This window comes from Dipodomys spectabilis, unplaced genomic scaffold (assembly GCF_019054845.1).
Source record: "Dipodomys spectabilis isolate Male_0828 unplaced genomic scaffold, ASM1905484v1 ptg000018l, whole genome shotgun sequence".
NCBI classification, from domain to species: domain Eukaryota; kingdom Metazoa; phylum Chordata; class Mammalia; order Rodentia; family Heteromyidae; genus Dipodomys; species Dipodomys spectabilis.
In genome coordinates this window covers 5,473,686-5,494,593 of record NW_024870695.1, presented here as the reverse complement: position 1 = coordinate 5,494,593, position 20,908 = coordinate 5,473,686, and the positions used below count along the sequence as shown (strand labels likewise).

Genomic DNA, 20,908 nt, shown 5'->3' with positions numbered 1-20,908 from the left:
ACTGTCAGTATAAACAAGAGAGCAGGAGTTGAAATCAGAAAAAGGAGTTCAAATCCAGTCATTTAACTTCCAAGCTTCAATAGTCTCATTTGTAAAATGGGAGAAAAGTTACAAATTGTTCATAGTAGTTGTAAAAATAAGAATCATAATTAGCTTGCCACCAGTGGTTCACACCTGTAATACTAGCTCCTCAGGAGGCTGGGATCTGAGGATCATGGTTCAAAGCCAGCCTGGGCTGAAAAGCCCCTGTGAGATTCCTTATCTCCAATAACCACCAGAAAACTGGAAGTGGTAGAATGGTGGCTCAAAGTGGTAGAATGCTAGCCTTGAGTGAAAAAGCTCAGGAACAGAGCCCAGGCCCTGAGTTCAAGCCTCTTGACTACTACCATCAATAACAAAAAGGAATCATAACTAATTATAGTTCCTTTAGACTGAAAAATACAACTCAATTATTAGTTTAGGGCTGGGAAGGTGGCTCGGTGATAGAGTGCTTGCCTTGCATGCATGAGGCCCTGGGTTTGATTCCTCAGCACCACATAAACAGAAAAGCCAGAAGTACCTCTGTGGCTCAAGTGGTAGATTGCTAGCCTTGAGCTGAAGAGCTGAGGAGACATACCCCAGGCCCATAGTTCAGGCTCCACAACTAACCCCCCCCCCCCCCAAAAAAAAAAATACACACACATATTATACTGTAGCTTTTTTTTTTTTTTTTTTGTACTAGGGCTTGAACTCAGGGCCTGGGTAGTCTTCCTGAGCTTTTTCCGCTCAAGGCTAGTGCTCTACCACTTTGAGCGACATTGTCACTTCCCATTAGAGATAAGAGTATCATGGACTTGCCGGGCGCTGATGGTTCAGGCCTGTAATCCTAGCTACTCAGGAGGCTGAGATCTGAGGAATGCGGTTAAAAGCCAGCCTGGGCAGGAAAGTCCATGAGACTCTTATCTCCAATAAACCACTAAAAAACCAGAAATGGCACTGTGGCTCAAGCGGTAGAGTGCTCGCCTTGAGATGAAGAGTGCAGGGACAGCGCCTAAGCCCAGAGTTCAAGCCCCACGACCAACCAAAAAAAAAAGAGAGAGTTTCATGGACTTTCCTGCACAGTCTGGCTTTGAATCATGATCCTCAGATCTCAGCCTCCTGAATAACTAAGATTACAGGTGTGAGCCACCAGTGCTCAACTTAGCCTTTTTATTTATTTGTTTATTTAGGTTTTTGGGGACATGATCTCACTATATTACCCACTATATAAGCTAGCCTTGAACTCCTATCCTCCTGCCTCAGCCTCCTGAGTGTTAGAATTCCAGGCATGTGTCACCATGCCCAGTGTTTAGTCCTTTTTTAAGAGGGAAAAATTACCATACACATCTTAGGTGTCTGAAGCAAAGTATAATATGCAGGGTGTTGGTGAATGTTAATGAGCAAAGATTGGTGTTTACAAACCATGTGTTGATGTCACTAGTGGCCCTCAGCAGGGGCTGTTGAAAAGAATGGACTCTTGGATGGCAGTTCTTCGGGAAGTCCTGTGTGCTGTGTATTGCTTTCTTGTGCCTTTGTTATGGTATTGCTATTGGCTGTTACTTGCACAATTCAAATGAATTAGGTCAGTCTGCCTGCCTGTAACAATTTCCTCTTCACTCAGATGCTGCTTCTTAATGTCTATGTAAACTAAGAAGAGGCTTCAAGCTGGAATGGCCTTGGCTGCAATGTACAAAAAATTACATTTCTAACTACTGGTATAAGGATGAATATGTTACTATATTTTTAAAAAGTTTTTTCAACCTAAAATGTTTCCCCCTTCCTATTGTAAAAGAAATTAGAATTCTTTTATGAGCCCCTCAAAGTATTATGGACGCTAATGAGTAGGTCTCTGAGTAAAGCTACCTGAACCTCACATTTTTTCAGGCCTAGAAATTAGAGGATTTTGCTTACTTCTTTGTTCTTGTCTGTGTTCTGGATGGTTAAAGTTGTTTAGCAAGTTCCTTCTTCCCCATAAGTGAGGCATTATCAGGGGATACATTGAATGTGTGTTTTGAAAGGTTAGGGTATAAAGGGGTAAGGTGAGTTATATAGCATTAAATGAAGACCAAGTGTGGAATAAAGGCAAGTTTGAATAGCAAGAACATGAGATAATTGCACACTGGCAGAAAACTGTTGAAAGCATTGTAATAAAGAGAAATGTAGATTAAAAGTCACAGAGGTAAGCCAAGCATTGGTGGCTCATACCTATAACCTAGCTACTCAGGAGGCTGAGATCTGAGGATCATGTTTAGAAACCAGCTGGGATAATAAACTCTGTGAAACTCTTTTATCTCTAATAAACTACTCAAAAAAAAAAAAAAAAAGCTGGAATTGGAGCTGTGGCTCAAGTGATAAAGCACTAGCCTTGAACAAAAGAAAGCTCAGGGACAGCACCCAGGCCTAGAGTTCAAGCCCCAGGACCAGAAAAAAAAAAAGGAAGGAAGAAAAGAAAGGAGAAAAGTGATATGACATATCAAGCTAAAAGGTGAGTGAGCTGGAATCTGTGGAATCAGGTTAATCAGTTTGTGCTCAGCTCACCTAAGTTAAGTTTCTAGTAAGAGAGCACATCTACAAAACAATTCCTTTTGGCATTAAGAATACTGGGGCACAGCTGGGCACTGTTAGGTCACATTTGTAATCCTATCTGTTCAGGCGGGTAAGATCTGAGGATAATGGTTCAACACCAGCCTAGGCAGGAAATTCCATGAGACTCCTATCCAATTATACACACACACACACACACGCACACACGCACGCACGCGCGCGCGCCACACACACACACACACACACACACACGCAGAGATGTGGCTCAAGTGATAGAGCGCTAGCTTAATAGGCAAAAATGTTCAGGGACAGAGACCAGGCCCTGAATTCAAGCCCCAGAACCAATACCAAAAAAAAGGATGGGGGGAAGGCTAGGAATATGGCTTAGTGGTATAGTGCTTGCCTAGCTTGCATGAAACCTTGGGTTCAATTCCTCAGCATCACATAAACAGAATAAGCTGGAAGGAGTGCTGTGGCTCAAGTGGTAGAGTGCTAACCTTGAGCCAAAGAAGCTCAGGGACAGGCCCTGAATTCAAGTCCCAGGACTGGCACAAAAAAAAAAAAAAAATACTATGGCACCGTCAGTATGTTTTCACCTTTCTTCTAAGAGCTCAGAGACCACCACAGATGATATGTCTCTGGGATTCATAATTAATAAATCAGCCATTGTGGATATGAATTTCAAATTACACTCAGAGCATTTGCTTAGCATGTGTAAGCCCTTGGGTTCCTTCTCCGAGCACCACAAAAGTAAATTAAATAAAATTTCACATATTAAAAACATGGATAGTAAAGTCTAGTGAAAATACCAGCGAGCCTGAACTCCAGCTTCAGCTTCCTCTTTTTTTTTTGTTTGTTTTTGGGTCCGGTTGTGGGGCCTGAACTCTGGGCCTGGGCGCTGTCCCTCAGCTCTTCAGCTCAAGGCTAGCGCTCTACCACTTGAGCCACAGCGCCACTTCCGGCTTTTTTCTTATGTGGTGCTGAGGAATCGAACCCAGGGCCTCAGGCATGCAAGGCAAGCGCTCTACCACTGAGCCACCTTCCCAGCCCCTTCAGCTTCCTCTTTACACCCAAGCCCAGAGCCCTTCATCTTTCACCCCGTCTTCCTCAGCCACAAACTGTGAGAGGACAGAGAGGAGAGAAAGGAGAAAATCCTTAAGAACTACTACCAAGTATAAAGATCAGATGATTCCATATATTTTTCATAAATTGGAACTAAGTATTCTTTATATCACAGAGTTGTCTACTTTTGCTCCCTTCAAGTCACTTGGTGCTACAGCTCTCATTTCTGTCCTGTCTGTACCATGAACTTAACTCCTGTTTGTCTTCCGCTCTGCTCGCAGCACCAGCAGGCTGCTCATTGAGCTAGACTTAAGAATCTGCTTCAGGGTAAAATATAACGGAGAGTTTAGGTGTAGTTATCTGCCCAGTTATAGCATGATTTATTTGAAACATCCTTCCTTTGGTATTCAATTTAAACATTTAACTGAAAAGAAAGTGGGGGGGGGGGGGTGGAGGGGGAAGGAGGAGGAGAGAGGAGGAGAAGCAGCAGCTAAAGAGACATGGAGAGAGGCCCAGCTCCTGGTTGTTTCTAATGGTAGTCATCTTTTCCCTGGGTTTAGGGAAACCAGGAGTTGAGGGAGGTACTTTGAGATACTTATCTCCCTAACTTGATTAATGGCTTCTTATGAATCTTATCTTTCCTGTGCTAGAGAAGCCTATATTATACAATCAGTAGCTAATTAATTGATCAACTAAAGAGATATAACAGCTTTTGGCATCAATTTATATTGGAATCATGAAGCATGTATGCTATTCATCCTAGAGTGTATTTTACAGAGGAGAGGAGGAGAAAAAAAAAGTCTAATTACTTTTTATCAATCCTGGGGCTTGAACTCAGCACCTGGGCTCCATCCCTGAGCATTTTTACTCAAGGCTAGCACTCTACCACTTTGAGCCATAGCACCACTTCCAGTTTTCTGGTGGTTAATTGAAGTTAAGAGTCTTAGAGTCTTTCCTGCCTAAGCTGGCTTTGAACTTCAGTCCTTAGGTCTCAGCCTTCTGTGTAGCTAGGATTTCAGGTGTGAGCCACTGGCACCCAGGTAGAATATTTTCTTTTAAACTTAATGCCATGGGTAGCATTCAACACTTCATGCTTGGGGGCTTAGGGTCTCTGAAATGGAAGATATCACTTCCAATTGAGCACTTGATATAATGTGCATTTTTCTAGGACCAGAGAGAGAATATAAAATAGTAATGGAGTGGTTTATCCTTAAAGCCTACAGTGAGATCATCAGTTATTCACTCAACACATATTTATTAACCTTCCATTCTGTACAAGGCACTGTTAGCCCTGGACACATGAGTAAAACCAAATAGACCTAAGTGCTGGCCTCACAAAGGTAAACGTGCTAGAAATATAATGATAAGTAAATAGAGGTAGTCACTCCAGTAGATTCTTACTGTGGAGAGAAAGCAGAATAAAGGGAAAAGAATTGTGTTAGAGGAATTGTGGGGAGCCTGCAGTTTTAACTGGGGGGGGTGTGAACTTGAGTATAGAGACCTATGGAGAAGTGGCATTCTAGGTCTCACTGCTGCCAGTGCCCTGCCTTGCTAGGAGGAGAATCACTCTAGACCTAATAGTATGAATCCTAAATTCCAGGCTGGGATGACATGGTAGGTTCCTCTCAAGATAATGCCTTCAGACTCTTGACTGTTCCAAAAGAGATGGCAGAGAGACCCTCCCCAGCACACACTCTACCTCACCATCTGTTCTAGCTACTTAGCTAGGATTTTCAATCCATTTTTTATGGTTCAAGAGGAAATAGAGACTAAGAGGTTAAATAATCTATCCCAAAACACACAGCTGTGAGTGATGGAACTTTTTCTACTGCACCAAGCCACTGGTCCATCAGGGGACTTGCCTCTTCCACCGCTTTCTGCAGCTGTCTCCTGCCTAGGGCGTGGTATGTACTGATCTAGACCAAGCCAGTGGTTAACAGGCACATTCTTCCTCGGGAGGCTAACTCTCAGTCCTGGTACAGCATCAGTGTGACTAGTTTCTCCCAGGCCACAAGAAAGGGCATCCTGCAGGCAGCTGCCCGGATCTTCTTTCTCTCCATCACAGTTTTTCCTTCTGAGGAACCTTCTTTGGTTTCCTGTTGCTTTTTATATTAAATCTCTTTTCTTAGTTTAGCATTCCAGGTCTTTTTCATTGGCTGCCATCTCACATCTCCAGAGAGCCATCATTTTCACCCCTTGGTGCTCTGGCTCAGCTGCTTCTACTGCCCACATGGGATTTAGTACAGGGAAGCTGACCATGCCAGCACCTCCTCTTTACCAGTGGCTCTCAAGTACTACACAACTCTTCCTAGCTAAGAAACGCCATATACTGGCATCCCACAGCATATATTACTTGGTGTTTGCCAGCATCTTACTTAGGTGTGGTCCCTAAATATTTATTTGTGAATTTTCCTAGCTAAATTGTAAGGAGGGTACAAACAAACTCTCACAATTCCCTAAGTACCTAAAAGAGTAAATTCTTATTAATGCATCATTTGACTGGCGTCAATTTCATCTTTTACTTGCTGGGCTTACAATTGTTAATATTCTGACTTTTTTTTCAGTCATTGACAAAAAAACATCAAATTCTAATAATCAGAAATGAAGTTTAAGGCCCAGAACACACAACAGTTTTGAATTGCACTCTTAAACCCACTTCTTAATCCATTTCAGAGTTTCCAATTGTTCCCAGTTAATTCTTCTTACTGAGGGTGTATTACACTTGCTGGGCGTTGAATGATACAGAAAGAATGGCCTTTCTTTCCTGCATAACTGACTTTACTTTTGTTCATAGGTTGAAACCAGCCCTTCCATTTCACTGCAGTATTAGATCAGTGGCATTTTTATTTAGGGGGGAAAGAAAGCTTTCTTCCACATGAACTTTTGTTACAAATCAGTTTATTAGAGCCAATCAATGGGCAAGACCTATGAAAGAGTGTGGATTATCTGGTTAGTCCTTTGTGTGGCAAAAGGCTTAGATGCTGCTTAGTACTTGGTTTATTCTTCATGGTGTAAAGAAGTGGTTTTTTGAAGGATCAACACCTTACTGGGCCCTGCCTTTTTCATGGTAATGTTTTCACCTGAGTTGCTTCTTATGGCACTAAGAATTAGTTAACTAATACTTATTTAACCTTGGAACAATGTTTATCATAATCCGATTGGCAGATAGTCATTTTATTTAGGCCTTTTCTTTATAGACTCAGGACTAGCAAAGCTCAGTAGAGTATGTTAGGAGCTACTTCCCCTCCCCCAAATAGGTTATCACTCTGCATGCTTGCTTGCTTTCCACCAAGGGTCATGTCTGGGCACTGTGGATCTAGGACTAATAGCCATACATTGACAAGTTGGATTTCCCTTCTCAGGTTGATTTCCACTCTTCTTTCTTAATGCTGCATGCATTCCCATTTCATTCTGCTGGTGGCTCTTCCTTTCAAATATTCCCCAGTGTGATTTGTTACATTTGTATTCAGATGTGTTTTTTCATGAGAAAGCTTCCATGTGAGTATTACCACTAATTAATAGACAAAAGTGACCCAGCACAATTTAATTATTTGGCTAATGTTTTTCAGTGTTTTTGTAAAGCTGATGCTGTACAAGTCAAGGCCAGAACCCGCCTTGGTCATGACCTCTGTGCACTGTTTGCAGTCTTGTTAAACAAGAAGAAAAGCAAAACATAAATTAGCATCTCTATTATAAGTTGCTCCACATTTCCCAATCTTTCAACACTAAATAACTATAGTCTCTTACTGTGAGAGAAAGTTTCATGAGGAAAATGGCAGTGGTTTGAAAGTCCCACTTTTTGTAGTGAGCAAGAAGGGCCAACCTTGTCCCCTTTGAGGGAGGAACAAGAAGGAGGAATTTGAGTTATGGACTATGAGACATTAAAAACATAAGGAGAAAAGAAGTAACTACCCTTAATTGTGAACCAAGAAACCATGACAGGAAGATCACTGAAGTTAGTAGTTTGGGGTCAGCCTGGGGAACATAGCCAAAGGTGGTCTCAATAATAATAGTGATAATGATAATGTGCTAGTGTGTGTGGCCTTTGGAATCTATTAGCCTTAATGATATGTTCCCAAGTTTACCATAGCAATTTAGTGTTTTAAAAAAAAGATGCTTTTGCTAAAAATAAAAATGAAACACTAAAATACTGCATTGAGACACTTATTTGAAACACTTAGCTTGCGCCTTTCACAATTAGGCATTACGTGTCTCCCTTCTAGAGAGTATATTAAGCTGGCAAGACAGACTTTGTATTCATTCATTGAAATTTTTCCCAGTTCCCACCAAACATGGTTCATTCTGGCTCTAAGGAATTAATTACAGATACAAACTTGATGTCTTTCTGTTTGGTTTGTATTTGCTCCTGACTTACTAATCTGTTATTCACTATTGTGAATGAAGGAACTGTTTAATGTTGTCACTTCCTGAATCATGTCAATTTGTGTGTGTGTGTGTGTGTGTGTGTGTGTATACTAGAGCTTGAACTCAGGGCTTGGGTACTGTCCCTTAGCTTTTTTGCTCAAGGCTTCATTTCTGACTTTTTGATGGTTAATTGGAAATAAAAGTCTTTCTACTTGGACTTTCTTGCTCTGACTCAATTTGAACCTTGATCCTCAGATCCTAGCCTCCTAAGTAGCTAAGATTACAAGCGTGAGCCACCTGCACCTGCACCTGAACCTTTTTTAGATTTTTAAGAGGAACATCCTGATCTTTATCATTTGTATTTATGGAATTAAATAAATGGATTTTGCACATTTTATTCAGGCTCTCTCTACGTCATCTTTTTCTAAGAGTTTTAACACCTTTTCTCCCTGCTCAGGGCCGCAAGCTCCTTATCATTGGAACCACTAGCCGTAAAGATGTCCTTCAGGAAATGGAAATGCTTAATGCTTTCAGCACCACCATCCATGTGCCCAACATTGCTACAGGAGAACAGCTGCTGGAAGCTTTAGAGGTGAGAATTAATCAACGGATTGCACACTGTTTATCAAAAAGGAGTTGAGTTGGAGATGATGTTGAAGGGTGCCAGTTGTTGCACCTAAACATGAGACCCTGGGATATTTTATCTCCAGTTGTCTTCAAGAAATAGAAGATGAGGGGCTAGGTGGGTGGCTCAGTGGTAGAGCGCTTGCCTTGCATGCCTGAGGCCCTGGGTTCGATTCCTCAGCACCACATAAGCAAAAAGAAAAAAGCCAGAAGTGGCTCTGTGGCTCAAGTGGTAGAGCACTAGCCTTGAGCTGAAGAGCTGAGGGACAGAGCCCAGGCCCAGAGATCAAGCCCCACGACCGGAACCAAAAGAAAAAAAAAAGAAATAGAAGATGAATACACGGGACAGTGAATTTGCTTCCCATTCCTGGGTGTAGACAGTAAGCAGACTGCCAGGAATGAATCACTCCAGGCCTAGCATGTGTGTGATTGTCATAGTCTCCATGGGCTGGGAATTGGGGTGGGTGGAGGGGCTAGGTAGGGTGTAAGGTAATCAGCATGGAGAAAATCAGTTATTTATAGTTGCTGTCAGCACATTTCCTTTTACTTAATAAACTGGAACAATGATTAAAGCCTTAGAAACTTCAAAAAAAGCTACAAAAACAAAAGGAACTTTTACTAACAAGTCTATAATGTGGATATGTTTTTTTTAATGTATGAGGATGCAAAGATTTTTTTTTTAAATATATTCTTCAAATTTGATAATCAAGTACACAAATGACTTACTAAAATCTGTTGGAAAATGTGATCTAATGAGGTGTTCAGCATGGTGGAGTCAGACCATTGAAAATCCTCATGCCCTGTAAGTTGGTGTATCCTCCCGACAATAGAAGTTATCCACATGATAAATGTTTCATGTTACCTGTCTGAGCAGCTTTTGTAGTAGGGTTGGGCAAGAGAATTAAATTTAGTTTGCTTTGACATATACAGATTGTTTCCAGAAAGGAATGATAAAAATGTTTTACTTGTGTTTATTTTGAAGTGGGGCTGCTTTTCCCCCAAAAAAAATATATCTGCAAATTATAATGGAGACCCCTAGGAAAACAGGGTTAAAGTACCATATTTCTTTTTTGTGATTAGATCTAATGGCTTTAGGAAGGTCAGAGTACATTTTAAAATAGGAGGGTATTAGCTTAACCCAGATAGATAGTCCTGACCAATGTTCTTTTAAGGGTGAATGAGAGAATTAGCTAATGTGGCTGATGTACTTACTGAAAAAGTGCTTTTATTATTGTTGATTGTTTTTGTAGCTTTTGGGCAACTTCAAGGATAAGGAACGGACCACGATTGCACAGCAAGTCAAAGGGAAGCAAGTCTGGATAGGAATCAAGAAGTTACTAATGTTGATTGAGATGTCCCTCCAGGTAAGGTACTTCCCTTTCTGCATGATTCAAAGAAAGATCCTTCATGCAGTATCAAGGATTTTAATATTGTCTTTGCTAACTCGTTTGTTAACAAACAGCTTACAATACTTTCTCACTTCTTATACTCAAAACTAGAAGACAGGATTATAACATTACTTTTAATGTTGCTTGTTCTTGGAACTAGAAAGGACTTCAATGACCAGTGTTGTTTTGTGCCCTGGTTTTAGAAATGTGTGCTGTATCCCACAGGTTTTTGGTGAATGGGCCAAGATTACCTTTCCAGTTAGTGATAGATAAGGGGCAGTGTTGTCAGTAACTGCACATACACCAAAGGTGATCTAGGAGACTGCTGTCCTTTGAGTGGGATTGGACTCATCCTCTATGTATGGTCTCCTGGCTTTTCTCCTATAGGTAGGAGTAAAACATCCAAAAGTCTATTCTGCTGCTTAAGCAGAGCCATAGGAAACTTCTTTGGGACTTTCTCAAGTCTACTGACAACTTCCCTTCCCTCTTTATTTTTCTTGTCAGTTATGGGGCTTGAATTCAGGGCCTGGACACTGTCCTTGAGGTTTTTCCGTTCAAGACTAACACTATTCCACTTTGAGCCACAGCTCCACTTCCAGTTTTCTGGTGGTTAATTGGAGATAAGAATCTCATGGACTTTTCTGCCCAGGTGTGCTTTGAACCACAATTCTCATGTCTCAGTCTCCTGAGTAGCCAGGATTACAGGCATGAGACAGTTGCACCCAGCTTTTTTTTTTTTTTTTTTTTTTTTGGTGCTGGTACTAAGACTTGAATGCAGGGGGCCTGGGTGCTCTCACTTAGCTTTTTCACTCAGGGCTTTTGCTTTACTACTTGAGCCATAGTTCCACTTCTGGCCTTTTGGTAATTAATTGGAGATAAGAGTGTCTCGGACTTTCCTGCATGGGCAGGCTTTGAATCGCTATCCTCAAATCTCAGCCCTCCTGAGCAGCTAGGATTACAGGTGTGAGCCACCAGCACCAGGCCCCTCCCTCTTTATGGGCAGGCCTCCATATGCTTATGCTATTTTCTGGTCTTCATCTAACATACCACACAAGATCCATGTATGTACCAAACTGAGTGCAACATTCTTGGCTCTCACCTGCTTTTCAGAACCTCTAGAGCAGAGCTAGACTCACATAGTAGTCACTTAGCAAACTTTTATTGAATGAATGAACAAATCAGTGAATGATCAAATCCATCCCCAGTCCTGGGCAGATGGACTGGTGCTATTCTAAGCATTGTTTCTTGCTGAGCAGCTCTGTCCTTCTACCAGTGTGAGCACAGGGTGCTGGACAAGGTGAGGCTTCACAGAGGCTGCTGAACCAATAAATTAGAAATAGAATAAATGCTTTTTAATCCATCCTGGCAAACTTAGTTTAAAATTGTTGTGGTTTTTAGAAACTGAAAGTTTGGTCTACTGAACTTTGCCAATGGACTGTTTTTAAGTCAATTTATTTATTTTCCATTATGAGCAATAAATTAGAGTCACAGACTAAGTTCTTTGCTTAGGCTTATTCCTGGTAAAGGTGTGCATACAGGTGTATTGGCTCCTTTCTTGAAAAAAGATAAATCTGTCAGAAAGTCAGCTCCACGCTTCTTTTTTTAGCTTCAGCACATTTTTTAAAAAAAATAATTGCACAGAAGAAACTATGTGGGTTTTTCTCCCCAACTGCCTTCCCTTCCTCTTCTTTGATGCCTGCAGGTCAGTGATCAAGTTAATGCTTCTTACGCATGTGGGGTAGAAAGTGAGAGTGGGGTACTCGGGCCTAATCTTCAGCGACTGACACTTCATAGGCGTCCAAGTTTGAACCCCTTCATGTCAAATGGATTCTGTGCAGCTGAATGACTTCTCTTTAGATCTGCCTTAGGAGACTGCCCGAGTAGAGAGGCATGTAGGTGAGCAGAATGTAAGTCATGTTCCCTCTGCTCACCATACACAATTCTGTTAAAACTTGCACAGTGCAGAGGATCTGCTCTGACTGGATGTCACCTGAGGGAATAAAGTCATTTATCTAGATTACTTTTTTCCTCCCTTTCTCTTGACTTTTAATTCCATAGCTACAGGCAAGTCAGTAAGTCGTTGCTCACACATATTAAATATATTTAATGGGCAAAGACCTGCAAGTACTGACTACAACTGAGCTCCAGCCAGTTCCATTTTTTTTTAAAATAACTTGACAATTGATTCATATGTAATTCTATTCCCAAAGAGGAAAAATGTTTCTTTTGTTAGCTATTCACACTTTTTCTTAGTCCTTTGTAGTCTGACCTCTTAACTTTGATACATTTGAAACTTCTGTTCTGTATTTTGCTGGGGCAGAAGGGAAGAAACCTTACCAAAAAAAAACAAAAAACAAAAACACACACACACACACACCAAAAAACCCCAGGGGCTGGAGGGGGATCTAGTTGCACCCTGGCCCAGCTGCACAGAGTACTTGAAAGCCACTCCTGGAGGGCAGGGAGTTCCCTCTCCCCACAGACTTCTGCCCTGCAACATGTTTTCAAAGTGAGGTGTGTTTCTTAGAGTAAAAGTCCATCTAAAGGAATTAAACGTCTTTTTAATGATCACTTTCTATATAACTTCACATCTCTAGTGGACCAATAAAAATAAAGTCTGTTTTAACAAATTAGCATAAATTGAATATAAAATGAAAACTGGGTGAGAAGATGGATAATAACAACCTGGACAGAGGCCGAGTCTGTCCAGGCACAGTGGCGCTCTTCATTGTTCACTTTTCCATTTAGTCCCAACAAGAAACTGTGTAGGGGACAGAGGCTTAGCAAAATCAGGTCCACTGACTATAGTGGTCATTGGCTACCTTTTTTTTTTTTTTTTTTGGTTGGTCACGGGGCTTGAAATCTGGGTCAGGGTGCTGTCCCTCAGCCCTTCAGCTCAAGGCTAGCACTCTGACACTTAAGTCACTTCCAGTTTTCTGGTGGTTTATTGTAGAGAAGAGTCTCATGGACTTTTCTGCCCCCGCTGGCTTTGAACCACTATCCTCAGATCTCAGCCTCCTGAGTAGCTAGGATTACAGGCATGAGCCACCGATGCCCAGATATTGGCTACATTTTAATCATTTGATCATTTCCCAATTTGGTTTCTTCTGATTTGGTCTTACCTTTTTTTTTTTTTTTCCTGGTCCTAGGGCTTGAACTCAGGTCCTAGGTGTTGTCTCTGAGTTTTTGTGCTCAGGGCTAGCCTCCAACCACTTGAGCCACAGCTCCACTTCTGGCTCTTTTGGTAGTTTATTGGAGATGAGTCTCACAGACTTTCTTGCCAGGGCTGGCTTTAAACTATGCTACTTAGATCTCAGCCTCCTGAGTAGTGAGGATTGTAGTCATGAGCCACTGGTGCCCAGCTGGTCTTATTTTTTTACTTTTTCTTTTTTTCTCTAGTGCGCATGCGCGTGTGCACGTGTGCGTGTGTGTGTGTGTGTGTGTGTGTGTGTGTGTGTGTGTGTGTGTGTGTGTGTGTGTGTGTGTGTGTGTGTGTGTGTGTGTGTGTGTGTGTGTGTGTGTGTGTGTGTGTGTGTGTGTGTGTGTGTCCGTCCCATTCTGGGGTTTGAACTCAGGGCCAGAAATCTTTCCCTTAGCTTTTTCACTCAAGGCTGATTACCACTTGAGCCACAACTCCACTTCTGGCTTTTTGGTAGTTAGAGATAAGAATCTCATAGACTTCAAATTGATCCTTACATCTTAGCCTCCTGAGTAGCTAGTATTGTAGGAATGAGCCATCAACAATCCAGCTGGATTCATTTTTTTTTCACACTTTAATTTAATTTTTTTGTGTGAACATACTGTACAGAGAGGTTACAATTATATGGGCAGGATAATGCGTACATTTCTTATCAAGCATTGCAGCCTCCTCCTTTGTTTACCCTTCACATCCCTTCCCAGCCTCCCCCCCACCCCCCCCATGGACTAATTTTTAAACCTTAAGTGAATTGGATGTCATTTGAACTCCTATGAGTGACCTCCAGCCTGGTGTCCCTTTGCTGCCTTGCAGCTGAGGGAGCTCTTGACCCAAATGGCTGTGAATGGCCACTGGGTCAGGTCATTTGAACCAACTGCACAGTGATTTGCCATAATGAGAAACCTCATTGGTCTCTCTTAAATGGCATTCTGCTGTGCCCTATATCAGAGCACTGATCAGGGAGCAGAAACAGTGTCCTATGCAGCAAAGTGTTGCTGGAAGTAAGAAACGGTGGGTGCAGAGTGGCAGAAGTTACCATTAACCCCACTTCTTCATTTCTTCTGGTGTATGTAGATGGATCCCGAATACCGAGTGAGGAAATTCCTGGCCCTCTTAAGAGAAGAAGGAGCGTAAGTACACAGCACTCACCAACTATGTGGACCCCCCACTGATCCCCGTGCCTAAGTATTACATACACTGCATATGAATTTGATGGTTTCTTTCTTAGATAACTGTTTCCATTTATTAGATTCTTCCCTGTGTTGTAGGTCTGACAGACCAAGCAAGGAAGTTGGTTGTTCTGTTGGTTTGCTCTCCTTGCCCTGCTTCGCAAAACTTCCTTGTCAAAATGCAGGACAAACTTGATGGTACATATTTATTGGAACCTGCTTTTAACTGCATGGAGCTAATGACCATTTTCTTTTGTCAAGTGCCCATTGGATAGCAAGTGCATAGTGTGGAAAATGTAGAGACTATCAAAAAGCTTTAAGTGATTCCTGATGAATGTCTTTTGCAGATGCTCATGGTTTTGTGTGTGTATTTGGGCATTTTCTTTTGCAGTAGCCCCCTTGACTTTGATTGAAAATGGACTGTTTACAACACAGTGACCAACAGGAAGTGACCAAGGTGAAGATTGCCTGGGATCTTCATTCATCATGATACTAGACTACACAAAATGTTCTCCATCTTCAGCGTGTGCTCGCTCTGCATGATTAGTGCAATAAATTGCCCTTCCTCGTGCTACTAGAGATACCGTCATATTTGTGGAAGGTGTGAACTTGTTTTAGAATGAATGCTATGCTGTCCTTTCCATGCAAGCTGGTTCCTTCTTCCTCATTGATATATCGGAGACGCTCTATCTGTGCACCTCTTCCAGCCCCCAAAGCTCTCAGTAAGTGGAATGAATGCTGCAAAGCAACCCTCGCATTGCCTGTCAGAAAGTAGACTTTGCCTATGGAAACCAAGAGCAGAGAGTAGAGGTACAGATTCCAAGGGGCTCTTACAGCTTCTCTTGCGAACACTAGAGGTAATCAGCTATTTGGTTAAAGATTCTGTCACACAACGGGTATTATCTCTGCCTGAAGAAATTAGGCATTTGAATTTCTAAAACACTGTTCTCAATCATTCTCAGAGACATTTCCAAGTTGCAATCAGGAGATCTTTCTTAACAGAACATTCTATTATTACTGTGTTAGCTGTGATGTCCCCTGAATGTAATTAATTTGCCTGTGGTAAGAAATATGCTCATCATTACCACCTGATTGATGTTAAGAACTTATGAAAGATGTGTGTGGAAATACGTACACCTCTAAACAGAAAGGAGCTATTAAACTAACATAATTTACAGACCTCTCAGCACTAATTAGTGTCCAACTCTAAGTGGGTCAGTTCCTTAGGATAATATTAAAGGCTTACTCATATCACTTTTCCTTTTTTCTTTAGCCTAATGACTTACTTAGAATTTATCTTTCCTGTATTTTCAGTGCTCTACCATCTAGTATATAAACACTATTCTACAGAAACATGACCATTCCTGGCCCTCCCCCAGTCTTTGACTGCCCATTCCTGTGTTTTGCACCATCCCCTGTCATCCACACACTTCTTTCAACAGCAGAAAGAGAATCTATCATGTCCTTCTGAGGGGAGGGGGGGGTGTTCTTCTTGCTGAGTTAGAAAGAAGTTAATTAGGTCATCATCCGTGGTGAAGACTTGTGGAGCATGTCACTCTCCCCTCTGCTGCTTAAACAACCTTCAGAACCATCCTGGACACCACCACCACCCACCGCCTGAGGCTGTTGCTGCAATGGCTCTTAGGTGTGGCTCTGTGGCTGTCCCCACAGAAGAAGGCGAATCATTTCTAAATCCTGCCGTCTGTATATTTTTGTTGTGAGTTTTCCCTGGCTTATTTGTGGCTTTTGAAACAGTGGCTTATATTGTGAAAATCTGTGATTGCTGGTGGCCAGTATCCTGGATCCCATTTCTGTCCTGCCTCTCTCGGGCTCCCCTAAGCAGCACACTTTGTATTAACTTATGTCTCTTGTTCATTGAGGTTAATGTCTTTGTGTTTGGTCCAAAACTATATTGAACAAAATAAATATTATATTGTTTAATGCAAATTGAAGGAATGCAATAAAGAGTAAATACAAACACCTGAAAATATTCTGTGGTTAAGTATTTTGTACAAAACAACTTAGATCACTGATACAAGCATGTGACAAAGAAGGAGCCCAGAAGAAAACCAACTTAGAGAATGGATGGTTTTTATTTTATTTTGTGCTGTCCCTGAACTTTTTCCACTCAAGGCTGGCATTCTACCACTTTAAGCCACAGCACCACTTCCAGTTTTTGACTGGTTAATTGGAGGTAAGAGTCTCACGGGGTCTTTCCTGCCTGGGCTGGCCTTGAACCCGGATCATCAGATCTCCACCTCTTGAGTAGGTAGGATTACAGGCATGAGCCATTAGTACCTGGCTTTATTTTAAAATCTCATTTTAAAAATGTAGTTACTTTAAGTGTAAAACAGTTCATTAATATATCAAAATGCTAATATAGAACTATCTTTGTACTTAGGTTTGATACTTACCTTATTAAAAAAACAGAGTTAGGGAAGCTGTAAACTAGGTTAGTAGACAGGAAGTTGTTTCTCAGAATTACTCCTTACTGTTAAATGTATAAACCCAGAGCCTCTAGCACCCTCAGATTTCTTCATATGATTTATTTGGGGTCCTTCAGAATATCAGAGCTCTGAGCCACAATCCTACTATGGCTTTGATAGGAACGAGAGCCCATGGGCTGGGAATGTGACTCTGGAAGAGTGCTTGCCTTGGATGCATGAAGCCCTGGGTTCAATTCCTTAGCACCACATAAACTGAAAAGGCTGGAAGTGGTGCTATGGCTCAAGTGGTAGAGTGCTAGCCTTGAGCTGAAGAGCTGAGGGACAGTGCACAGGCCCAGAGTTCAAGCCCCTTAACTGACAAAAAAAAAAAAAGCCCCCAAACTAGTCATAGGCTCAGGCAGCATATCTGGGGAAGAGGCCATTTTCAAAAGCTTCCCTATAGCAGAGTTGGCTCCCAAGGAGTCCAGGAGGATGCTGAGACCAGTCTGGCTCCTGCATTACCTTGGAAAGGTGGACTTCAGGGCCTCTTCCACATGCTTCAGAGGTAAGGTGGGTAGCAGAGCAGACAAAATCACAAGGCATGGCCTGGTGCTAGAGTACTAGGAACTGTAGAGTTTGTCAACCAGCTGTTGTTCTATCAGATGTCATTAAAATCTCAACAAGGTTATTTTACCCTTACTAAACTTTTGTATGTTCATTGAGACACCTTTTTTTTTTAATGTAACAAAAAATTTGTGTAATTGTAGTCATATCTGAGATACATTTTGCTTTAAGGCTATCTTTTCATAGCCTAAAAATTACAGTGTGTTAACAGCCTTCCCTTTAAGTTCCAGCTCCACATCACAAAATTATGGAGTAGATTCAAATGTGTATAATAATCAAGGCTTCATCAACAGACTTGCTGAGGCGTTGAGTCAGCCATAAACAGCCACCAGCCCAGACACAGAAGGCAAAGGCAGGATCTCGTTTTCCTTGCCCGGCAACAGCCTCTTCAAAAAAGTGACTGAGCAAGGTGTGTTTGAGAGTTCAAGAAACTATGTCAATTTCAGAAGTTATTGCTAAATGATGTAGTTTCTCATCAGTTGGCAAGCTGTGCTGAGACTGGATCCCAGAGATGAGCCCACGAGGGTGTGTGTGCCTTGTGGACACTGTGGTGTTAAGATGCAGAGATAGCGCGTGTGATTGGCAAGCATCCCAAGAAGGTAAAGGCAGAATTTGCAAGGACTCATGGCTGACATTTTCCCAGCACACAGCCACCACACAGTGTATGGTCTGACCATTTTGGAATAGGATGACTAGTTGAGATAACCACCTCCTAGAATGTTCTATTAAGCTAGGAGAAGTGATGGCAATATAGTGGCCATACTTTTGTGTAGACATGTCCATACCCCCTTTCACTTTCCCCCACTTTTTCCTAACCTTCTTTCCATGTGCCTGAAACTTTTTGAACTCACACCACCTTCCTCTCTCTTCATAAAATTATATTGCTTTGACAGATATCATTACAGTGATTCTAATTTCTTGGGGATTTTAAAACGTCCTCTTGCTTTTAGCTATATATCTTTTTCTACATATAATATATATAGCGATATATATATATATATATATATATATATATATATCCATGCTTATAGGGTCAAGCACAGCTATAAACTATTCTCTAATCATAGGATAAAATGATCATAGAATTCCACATGACTTTGGTAAATAGGAATAGAGATAATTTAAATATTTGGTGATTTTATAGGCTAGAAACCAACAAGAAGTGCCCTGAATGCTAGAATAGAGTTTAGCTTTACATAAAAGTAAAAGATGACCAATACCAAAAGATGTGAAGGTCTGCTCCTATTGATCCCATTCCTCACAGAGCTGAAACGCGCTTTTGTGGTTGGAGATTTTTAGGGGCTAAAGAAACTCATCAAAAGTAAATTTGTTAACGTTGATTATACATTCCTCATCTAAGAGGTTTAAAAACAAGTTAGGCCGCTTTGTTTTCTTGTGTTTTTGTTTTTCTGCGAAGTAAGTTACAGAAGTAGGTCAGGAGAAAGAAAAAGGGAGGGAAGGTGGGAGTGAAAACAAGAAGAGAGGAGAGAACAGGAAAGAATGGAGAAAGGAAGAGAAAAGGAGAGAGAAAGAAAACGAGAGATTTTAATGCTTGTCTGGAGTAATGTACCAAATAAATTGAAGGTGTTATTTTCCAGTAAATCCAAGAACTATAGGACTGTGTGTTGTCATACCATCATTGAGAAGGTAAACAGTGGAGCTTCAAGTGAATCTTGCTGAAACACCAAGACATACCTACCCTTGGGCACATCCACAAGCAGGTCCTTCTGCCCAAACCAACCCCACAACCTCTTCTCACTAGCACTCTACCTCACTTCTTCAGCTTGGCTTTGACCTAGAGCTGGCCAAGGAGTGGCTGACTCTGGTCCAGTTTTATTTTCATTACAGCAGATCTTCTTTACCCAACAAATGGAGTTGAAATGTTGTAAGGAAGGAAATAAGGCAGTGGCCAGCTCCGTGTTCTATTAGCCTTAAACACATCTTTTAGGATTATCAGGAACATTAATGGATATGCATATTGGAAATGTTCCAGTCTATGACATGAATTACTGTCTAAATTGGTTCTTTCTGAAACTGGAAATTCCTTGTTAGAAGTTGACTTAGAGCCAAGTAATCCTAAAAGAAAGTCCTACAGTAAATCAGACCTACTGTCACATGCATGACATCTCAGATGATATTGTTTAGAGAACGGAGGAAATTGCTTTCATTTGGTCATTTAATTTGCGGAGGCCATCACATTCATAATCATATTCTTGACCTCCTAAGCATGTCTGCCAACTCCACACAGGGTCCATTTCAGGTTGTTTACCTTCTCTTTAATGACTTAACAGAAAAAAACTGCATGATGAAATATATTTTCTCCAAATATATATATATTTATATAATATATAATCTTAGTTAACTCAAAGGTATATACATTGTATAATAAATAATATTTATAAAAAGAGACTTTTTGAATATAAAATCAAAAAGATCAACAACTTCTACAACTTTTTACAAAACTTTGGATACAGCAGATTGGTAGGAAATTTCCATTGGTTACTATCACCTGACTACAGCGAGAATAATTACAATGCACTCATGTACTATTATTAAATAATTACTTGTCAGCTACTTGAATACGCCCCAGAAACATGACTTTAATATAGAATACATAGATATGAAAAGACTTATAAAATTTGTATCCATTCTGATGAAATATTCTCACATAAAGTAAGCATTATCCAGTTGACATGATTGAAAACTTTTCAGTCTAAGATAAGATGGGAGGGGAGACACTTTGGACCCAATGCTAGGGGTTGGGCGTATACCTTTCGCCCAACCTTTCCGGCTTCTGGCCGGAGGTTTTGAGAGTGAAGGCAGGTTCCCAGATCACTGGCTTGCCAGCACAAGCTAAGAGATGACCAGCCTGGTATCTTAGATCAGTTTTAGGTAGACCCCCAAAACATAAGGGGGGTGGGGGAGAAATCTTGTTCCTGTTGCATCTCCTCCAAGTCTCAACACAGAATTATTGGGCTGATCTGTGCCATCTGCCCCCATCTGACTGGCTCCCATAGGCTGCCACCCCCTCCTCCAGGAACAGGGTGCCTCCACGGCTGGGCTGAGAGCTACTTTAACCCAGGACCATGTGACTGCATGCCTACTTTGATCACTTAATCCAGTCCTAGAGAGCTGCAAGGAGCAAGGCTATCTCAAATGCAGGTGAGGAGGAAAAGCCATGTTTTAAAAAAAAAAAAATGTGCCTGTCTGTTCCTTCCCCCAAGTCACAGGGGGGATTCAGGAAGACCAGTCCTCATTGGAGCAGAAACTGAACTAATTTTCACACAGACTCTCAGCAATGGGTTGCTACTCATCCGCTTGCTCTGTTTAATTTATACTAAGGTGATCCACCTGGAGTCCAACTGCCCTACCTGGAATTGTTTCTATGGAGAATCTGCAGGTGCACAGGGCTGGGAAGGATACAGTCACCCCTTCCAAAGCCACCACTTTGTTTTGTAGCAGCCATTGGCGTGAGGGAAGACTGGCCCCAAA

The 20,908-nt window shown here is 41.5% G+C and overlaps 1 protein-coding gene across 1 annotated transcript in view; it reads left to right on the top strand.

Annotated features, from left to right (window-relative positions):
• Nsf (N-ethylmaleimide sensitive factor, vesicle fusing ATPase) overlaps window positions 1-16,354 on the top strand; it is a 150,252-nt gene extending 133,898 nt beyond the window's left edge. Inside the window, exons 18-21 of the mRNA XM_042673632.1 lie at window positions 8,447-8,581; window positions 9,864-9,977; window positions 14,272-14,327; window positions 14,758-16,354. Of these exons, the coding sequence (XP_042529566.1) occupies window positions 8,447-8,581; window positions 9,864-9,977; window positions 14,272-14,327; window positions 14,758-14,779 (327 nt within the window). The 3' untranslated portion in view covers window positions 14,780-16,354. The remainder of the gene's footprint in view (window positions 1-8,446; window positions 8,582-9,863; window positions 9,978-14,271; window positions 14,328-14,757) is intronic.
• Window positions 16,355-20,908: the final 4,554 nt, after the last annotated feature.